Here is an 8,730-nt window from a genome sequence, read left to right on the forward strand (position 1 = left end):
GGATATGACAAAGGGGAACAATGAGGAAAGCAATATATAGGCTAAAATGAAAGAAGGAGCTGGGGAAGCCTTGATCCTGAGTGCTGAGACAGACAAAAGGGGAAGAGGGAGAAGAAGGGGAAGAGGCCTCCTGCACATGGGGCTTGGGTCTGGTATCAGCTGTTCCCTGCCATGGATCCACTCCCCTGGTAACCTCCTTTCTTATCTGCAGCTTCACAGCAGAAGGAAGCAGCAAACAGGGGCCGCTGGATAGCAGATGGCATCTCTGGCTCACCGAACTGTGATGCTCAGAAGCTGCAGATGCTTTGGGGCTTTGGCGAATCACAGGGGCAACCACACAGCCTGAAGCCAAGCGAAGAGATGACAGGGAGGGAACTTAATATCAGCCTTCAACTATCTGAAGGGTGGTTCCAAAGAGGATGGAGCTGGACTGCTCTCAGTAGTGGCAGATTCATAGATTCATAGCTTGTAAGGCTGGAAAGGAGCTTGGAAGATCATCAGGTCCAGCCCCCCTGCACCAAGCAGGAAAGACAGCTGGGATCAGGTGACCCCAGCCAGGTGACTGTCCAGTCTCATCTTGAAGATTTCCAAGGTAGGCGATTGCACCACCTCTGGAGGGAGCTTATTCCACGGTCTGGAAACCCTAGCTGGGAAGTAGTTTTTCCTAATGTTGAGCCTGAAACCATCTTCCAGGAAGTTGTGACCATTACTTCTAGTTTTCCACAAGGGTGCCCTGGTGATCAGTTGTTCACCGAGCCCTTGATGTACACCTCTGATGTAGTGGTAAGCTGCTACCAAGTCACCTCTCAGCCTTCCCTTTTTCAGGCTGAAGAGTCTCAGATCCCTCAGCCTTGCAAGGCCAGTATGGCTTGCTGTGCAAGTCTCTGATCATATCGGTGGCCCTTCTCTGGATTCTCTCAAGCATTGCCAATTCCTTGTTAAAGTGTGGCACCCAGAACTGAACGCAGTACTCTAGCTGCAGTCTCACCAACGCTGAATGGAAAAATCACTTCCTTGATCTTGCTGGAGATGCATCGATTGATTCATGCCAGGGTATTGTTAGCCTTGCTGGCTACAGTATCACACAGCTGGCTTATGTTCATACTGTGGTCAATTATTACCCCCAGCTCCCTTTCATTCATGGTGCTAGTCAGGTTGGTGTTGCCAGGCCTGTAGGTGTGCAGGGGATTGTTCATCCCCAGGTGGAGCACTTTACATTTCTTGACGTTGAACTTCATCTTGTTCCAGTCTGCCCAACTTGCTAGCCTGTCTAGGTCCACCTGTATCTGCAGTCTATCTTTAAGCATGACCACACTTCCCCATAACTTGGTGTCATCTGGGAACTTGGCCAATGAGGTCCTCACCCCCATATCCAAATTATTCATGAAGATGTTAAAAAGCACTGGACCACACATCGATCTCTGCAGGACAGCACTGGCTGCTTCTTCCCAAAATGACACAGATCCATTCATTAGAACTCTCTGGGCCCTACCCCGCAGCCAGCTTCCCACCCATCTGACTGTCTTGCAGTTAAGCCCACAGTCTTCCAATTTTTTCATGAGAACATCATGAGATACCAGATCAAAAGCTTTTTGGAAGTCAAGGTATATAATGTCAACCTTCGCTCTCTTATCCAGGTGGTGAGTCATCTGATTGTAAAAGGAGATAATGTTGCTAAGACAAGACCTGCCCATGATGAAGCCATGCTGGCTGTTGTTCAGAATCCTACCATCTGCAAGTCTATCATACATAGACTCCTTAATGAATTTTCCTAGGATTTTCCCTGGGATAGGAGTATAGTAGGTCACTAGTTGTGATCTACTATAGTTACCCGGGTCCTTCCTCCTCCCCTTCTTGAAGATGGGCATGACATTGGCCCTCTTCCAGTCCTTGGGGACCTCTCCAGAGAGCCACAAGTTTTAGAAGATATTTGTCAGGTGTTCCACAATTATTTTGGCCAGCTCCTTCAGCACTCTTGAATGAAGTTCATCTAGTCCTGCTGACTTATGTATGTCCAATTTCTTGAATTGATCACACACCAGTTCTACGGCAATAGTAGGAAGGCAGTCATTTGAACCCTGATCATTCTGTACCCTAACTGGCGTGATTTTCTCCTTGGCCCACTGAAAGACTGAACAAAGTTGTTGAACAAAGTAGTTATTCAGAAGTTCAGTTTTCTCCTGAGTGCGAGTAACCAGCTGTCCTGAGTTGTTGAGCAATGGCCCCACGCTTCCATTCATTTTTCTCCTATTTCCTACGTACCTAAAGAAGGGCTTCATGTTATCTTTGATTCCCATTGCTAATTTTAGTTCAATTGTCACCTTAGGTTTTCTAATCTGATCCCGACAAATGCAGGCTATTGCTATATAGTCCTCCTTGGGGGCTGTCCCTAGCTTCCATTGCAGTGGTGGCCAGTCAATAGGGAATGCTCTGGCACTGCCCCACTAGTTTCAAAACTACACATGCACAAAAAATAATACTATCATTAATTGGAAGTATCCAAAACAGTGTCAGTTGAATTAACAATGTAAACAAAAGAAAAAATATGTTTTTTTCTTGGAATACTATGGATACAGGGCACAACCAACATAATAATCTGAGAAAACCCTATGTTCTTGAGTGTACACAAACACATGCTGTGTTTTTATAAGTGTAGCTGCCAGGATCTTGCTAAGGCATCAGTGGTGAGCTACAAAGAAAACACCATAATCCAGTGATCAGTCAGGGTCCTGCAGCATTCTGGGGTACCACAAGGTACTTTTAAGGGGTGTTGCAGGGTGCCAGCCAATATTAACACTGTTAGGTTGCAAACATATGATTCATAAGATAAACCCAGAGATTTCAAATAGAAATCCTTAGTGTCAAGAACACTGTGACCTATTGTGAGATTTCTGAATTCTTTGCACCAGAAAAATTTCTCTATTATTTTTCAGTAGTCAAGAAATCAGTGAAAGCTATGAGCTAGCATTTTCTGGGAGGTGCCAGGAGTCCAACGAGGGGTGTCTGGAGTCAGCACTGTACCTAGACTCCTGGTGGCACCAGGCAAATTTTTAATATCGGACCCTCCTTCGCCAGGGATAATGGTAATAATAATTTTTAAATTACCATTGTTGGACCCCCTTTTTGTCTGGGCCTCAGGCAGCTCCCCATTTTGTCCATGCCTGTGTCCAGCCCTGTCTGGAGTCTAAAAAGATTGAGGACCACAGCTTTAATTACTGTACTTCCCTAAAACAAATCAGGGCTTCTTCACTTTATGTGGGCCCTGGGCAGGGGTCTAAGACCAGAATAGACACTTGTGTCCTTCCCTGAATAATCTGATGCACTGTGAACACGTTAGCACTAGTTGTGATCTACTAGAAAGGGAACCTAGTTCCTCCTTAAATCCCCCAAGTTATGACCCCACAGAGGCCCATCAGTCTCCCATGGTAAAAACTGAAGCAAGCTTCTGTGCTGTGCCAACAGATTAGCAAAGGCTTCAGGTCAAGACCCACAGGTTTCAACAGAATCTGTTGCTCAACCATATGTTTGAACAGCGGAGTGCTTTGGTCTTATATGATCAAAGCTGGGTACAAGCTGGTCTTGTTCAGCTTGTCACCCTGTGACCAAGCATTGAAGACTTATTAAGTTGCTCAACAATTGTGTTCAACTTGCTGTCCCTTTAGCCAAGTATTGGTTTTGAATTGTTACCTTTTGAGGTTAGTTATATGAGTTGTTGTACATATGTGGACTCACACACACGTACCAGCAAAGGCATAAGCCCTGAAGAATGTGCCCAAGGAAGTCCTCTCTTGCTCTCCCCACTCCTCCTGGCTGCAGCACCAGGGACATGGCAGTGTGTGTCACGGAGTACAAGGTGTTCTGAGAATCACTGCTCTCTAGAGCGGCAGTGGAGCTCACTGTTGTTGGTGTGGGGCGGAGGACGGGGACTTTCACCCTATTTTTTACCACCAAAGTCCATGTTGAGAGGGCAAAAAAGGCTTATTTTGGCAGCAAAAAATGAGGGTCAGTTCTCCCCACAAGCAGCAACAAACTCTACTGCTGTTCTACAATGCATGGGGCATGGGTCCCGCTCACCCACCCCATGTTACATGACTTCATATTGGAACCAGCGCTTTAGAGATAACACGTTGTTGTGGGTCCCCTACCCAATTACTGAAGAGGGGAGAGAGCCAGGGAGCAACCAGCTGGCTCCAGGTCCCTGGAGGGAGCAGCAGGGGTGGAGAGCCTTTCAGGAAATACAGCTGCTCGTTCCAAGAGCAGAAGGCCATCAGGACTGTGATTGACAGGCCTGAGATAGGGGGCTACAGACTTCATAAGCCCAGGCCCATTGCTGAGGCAGGGAGGAATAGGCCCTGGGGGCAAAACAACCCTGGGCCTATTCCAGCTGTACTAGGGTTTGGGTAGAGAAAAACTGCAACTTTTCTTTGCAGGCATCCTAGGAGACAGCATTAGAGCTAGTCTCTCAGGCCCAGAGTTTCAAAGAGTGTCTGGGGTATATTTTTCTTTTAGGAGGTGCTTCAGGAAGTAAGTGAAAGAAGTTCGCTTAGAAGAAGGTTTTAGACTGCATCAACCAAAAGTTTGTTAAGGACCAAATGATCAAAGTAATCATTAATCAATTCCATCTCCCCCATCTTCCTTGAGCGTGCTGCTGTCCTGGACAGGTTGGAACACAAGTGGAAGCTACCAAACTGTCTGTCTAATAATTTATCTGTTCAGTTATTTCATTCAGACAAGTGCAGGAAAGTTGCATCATGTTCTGCACTTGTTTTAAATATACAACCTTTTTGAGATCTCCCCACATTTCTAGGTCTTTTCAGTTCACAGATAAGATTAAGAGGCCAAGGGTAAATAGAGGCATGAACCTCCAATCAGGTTTCTCCCTAGCTGGTTAGAAAGTGCTATATAAGCATTTTCCAGTTTTTGGATCTGAATATCATTCAAGTAGAAGAAAAGATTTTGCATGTGTGTCTGGTTATTGGGACAGAGTTAAAAAGGGTAAATGATGTTGCTAAAATGCTTCAGCAGTATTGAATAAGTATTATATCTTATCCCCATTTGTAAATGAGGATAGTGATCTAAATCTCACATACAAAGCCTTTTGAGTTCTAATGATGAAGATCACTACAATATATATTATTATATTTGTTGATACTTTGAGAGATATCTGTATTGATTGAGATTATTGTCCATCATTGCTCTCAGGTATCAAAATCTGTATCTGAAAGATTAAGTATAATCAGGCAGAAGACATTACACAACACAAATTAAGGAGTTGATTTATGTAAATAAAAGCCATTTTGACTTATAAAGTATCAATAACATAACGGAGCTAGTAATCTGAAATTGCTTCAGGGATTGGCTGTGGTGAGTCTAAGTGTCATATTCATATGGGTCATTCCTCCTGTATGAAATATGAGTGATGGAGCAGGGAAAAGTAAGTGCAATACATATCAGTGACAACAATAATAAAAGATGTGAACAACATTCCAGCCACAAAATTAATTTTACTGTAGGTTGCTCATTCTAGCCTTACATGAGGAGTCATTGCTCTTAGAAAATTAAACTGAGAGAAGCCCTGACATGTATTGTTTAAATGGATTCTGAGGGAAGAGAGGGAAGCTATTAAGTATTGCTGGTGTATAATACAATACAAACACTAAGCAGCTGCTTCTTTCCTAGTAAAGAAATATATTACACAGAATTTCCACTAAAGAATTCGTTTTATGTTGTATGGAAATTTTGGTCTTTACAGATGACTACAAATGAAACATAACATAAGCTGATATTCTCTTACTTTTAGCTTCTTCAAATATAAGAGAAAATTAGTCAAGAATGGAGCCCTCAGAAAAATATCTGTTCAAATATAAAGGGATTTATTTCCACCCTGAGTACGTTACACCTGAATTAATCGATTCACTGGAGGAGTTTGAAATCCGAGACAGTGATGTATTCCTAGTTACGTATCCCAAATCAGGTCAGATTTGTATCATTTTCCTAAAGGTTGAACAAGCAGTCTTTGGTCTGAGGTCTTCATTTATTCCCTCCTTATCATTATAACTATGTACAGGGACAGCTTTTGTCAGAATTTCTGTATTGCCTTGGAGCAAGTATTTTAGGCCACTTTTGAGACTGCAGTTTCCATTGCATTTGAAAGTGGCCCTGGGGATGAGCTTTAAGCTTTGTGTCGGGTGTAATTTGGATTTGGGGCGTGGACAAGATATGGGTGAGCATGTCCCAGCTGGAATAAGTTGCTGTCTTGGTAGCTTAATATATAACAAGCCCTTTACCAGATCTGACTTTTCATAATATGAAATGAAGCATAGTTTTAAAGAGACTGTATTTACAATGTATTTATGAATTTTAATTACATTGAAATAAAAAAATTGACTAATTTAATTAAAATTAATTTAATTAAAGTGTAATCAACAAACATACACATATACAATAAATACAACAAACAAAAATTCAGATTCATTAATTTCCTTCTTAGGAACTGTGTGGACACAGAATATTCTGAGCTTAATTTTTCATAAAGGCCATTGGGATGGAACAGAAAACATTCAAGTAATAGATCGAGTGCCATGGCTGGAGTACAATTTGAACAAACTGGATTATGCCAACCGTCCTTCACCTTGTCTCTTTGTCACTCACCTGCCTTACTATTTAGTTCCAAGAGGTGTGAAGAACAGAAAAATAAAAGTAGGTGATGTGATCTCTTAATTTTAATTAAAATGAATATAGCAAAGTCTAAAATTAGCAACCTCTCATCTCCAACCTCCCTTAACAGCCCTTTCCAAGGAAAAAGTCCCCTTCCTGTGAATAGAGGTGTTCAAGTTTCTCCAAGACACCATCTCTTTCCCAAAGAGATCACTGAAGATGAAGACATGGTCTAGGTGGTTATTCAACTAATGTGATAGGGTCTCATAGGCTTATGCTGTCTTCCTCCACTCTGGTGCTTTTCTTTAAAATTTAAAATTTGTTCGTGCTTGCTGTGCATAGTGCTACCTACCACGGTTTTGAAAGGAAGGGTAAGAACTGTTGGAACAATGTCAATTTCTTGCCTGGCCTTTGGGCTGAGGGATGTTTCTGCAGTTTGTGGTTTTGTCCAGCAGGCTTGCCTGTTTCACTGTCGTATGGGGACTACAGCTCAGTAACCCCAAGGTTTTTCTGTAATTTATATGTGAGCACGGTTCCTTTCATCTTGCAGGTTATTTATGTTGCCAGGAACCCAAAAGATGTGCTGGTGTCTTTTTTCATTTTTTGAAGACTGTCATCATCCCTGACAAAATCCCAGATTTCAATATTTTCATGGAGAGGTTTTTAGCTGGGAAAGGTAAGGTATTTTTGCTAAAAGGCCAAGCCTTGCTCCCTGAGCACAATCCAAGTGAACTTTAGATGCATTGGTAACCTGTACAGAGCTGCAGCTGGTCAGAATCAGGCTCTTCCTCCCTTTCCTACCCTCCCATATAACACATGAGAGTCAAAAGCTGCAGTGACTGTAGTAGCAGCCAGAGCTTGGTATCAAACATGTCCTCATACCAATAAAGTGCAAGCTGCCTCATTTATCTCAAATAAGTACTTCCCCTGAAACACCATAATGAAAATTTAAATCTATTTCTGGGCTAATGTACTGAGATAACCAAGTTGAGCCTGTGAGGATTATTACTGTACAACGAAAACAGAAACATGATTTTTTGCTATTATTAGAAACATGCCACTAATATATTATCCCAACCAGCTGAACCCCTAGCCACCTAATAGCTAAAAGCCTCAGCTGTTACCTGCACAGCTTCCAAATTTTCCTTTAATCTCTCTCACAATGCAACTGTCTCACATATGCAGGCTCCGGCACACTGAAAATATAAGTGCAGATTAAAATCAGTAATAAAATTAGGAGTTCTGCAGTGCTGCTCTACACTCTTGCATCTTTAATTCAATAGATATCAGCTATTGTTGCTGAAGTTGTTGCTGAATGTTTCATCTTCCAAGTGCTGCCCTATACTCCCCTTCCCCCCCCCCACCCCAAAGATATAAAACAGCATAGAAGAAAATAGCCATTGGACTGTATCATATTTCTCATTACAGCAAAGCAAAGAGAAATAATATATAAAAAGTAAAAGCATAATAATGAGCATAGGCATTTTGTCCCAGGTGGTATTTACATTCTGTGTGGTTACTGATGTATATAGTAAGAGACAAATTAGTCCTTTATTATCCATTAAAGTTGGTAATCCTCATAAGCCTAAAACAGGATTGGGCTTATCCTCCACCATGTGTTTAAGAGAGAATGTAAACCAGAATCTGGCCGTGAACTTACATAGGAAATGAAAATAAATTTCTGGGAATAATTTGGGAATTATGCCTTGGTATCCACTAACCAGCATATAGGAAAGAAAAGGAGACGGTAGTATATTTAACTGCTTTTACAACCCTGTTTCTGGTGATTTGGAGGGCTAAATATACCAAGAATGTGCTTATTCCATTAGCGGTCATTCATTTTTTGTTATTCTCATTTTTTTTGGTAAGTGCCTAGTAGCTCATGGCTGGATCATGTCAGAGGCTGGTGCGACCACAGGGATGAGTTCAATATCCTCTTCCTGACTTATGAAGAGATGAAAAAGGTAAGGTCAGTGACTATCACTGTAGCTAAGAATACCAGTAAACAATAGGCCACGCTCTGTCTCTCTCTGCACTATGCACTCTTCCAAATTTTCCACAGATGTATCACAA

At 42.1% G+C, this 8,730-nt stretch overlaps 1 protein-coding gene across 1 annotated transcript; it reads left to right on the plus strand.

Annotated features, from left to right (window-relative positions):
• Nucleotides 1–4,800: 4,800 nt before the first annotated feature.
• Nucleotides 4,801–8,695, plus strand: LOC109299568 (amine sulfotransferase-like). Its single transcript, XM_019520053.1, is given in 6 exon segments — nucleotides 4,801–4,994; nucleotides 5,801–5,974; nucleotides 6,491–6,699; nucleotides 7,208–7,247; nucleotides 7,250–7,333; nucleotides 8,527–8,695. Coding segments are annotated over 5 exon segments (618 nt in total). The 5' UTR covers nucleotides 4,801–4,994; nucleotides 5,801–5,832; the 3' UTR covers nucleotides 8,670–8,695.
• Nucleotides 8,696–8,730: the final 35 nt, after the last annotated feature.

The sequence above is a fragment of the Gavialis gangeticus genome, unplaced genomic scaffold (genome assembly GCF_001723915.1).
Source record: "Gavialis gangeticus isolate Ggan-Ray unplaced genomic scaffold, GavGan_comp1, whole genome shotgun sequence".
Classification (NCBI taxonomy): Eukaryota; Metazoa; Chordata; order Crocodylia; family Gavialidae; genus Gavialis; species Gavialis gangeticus.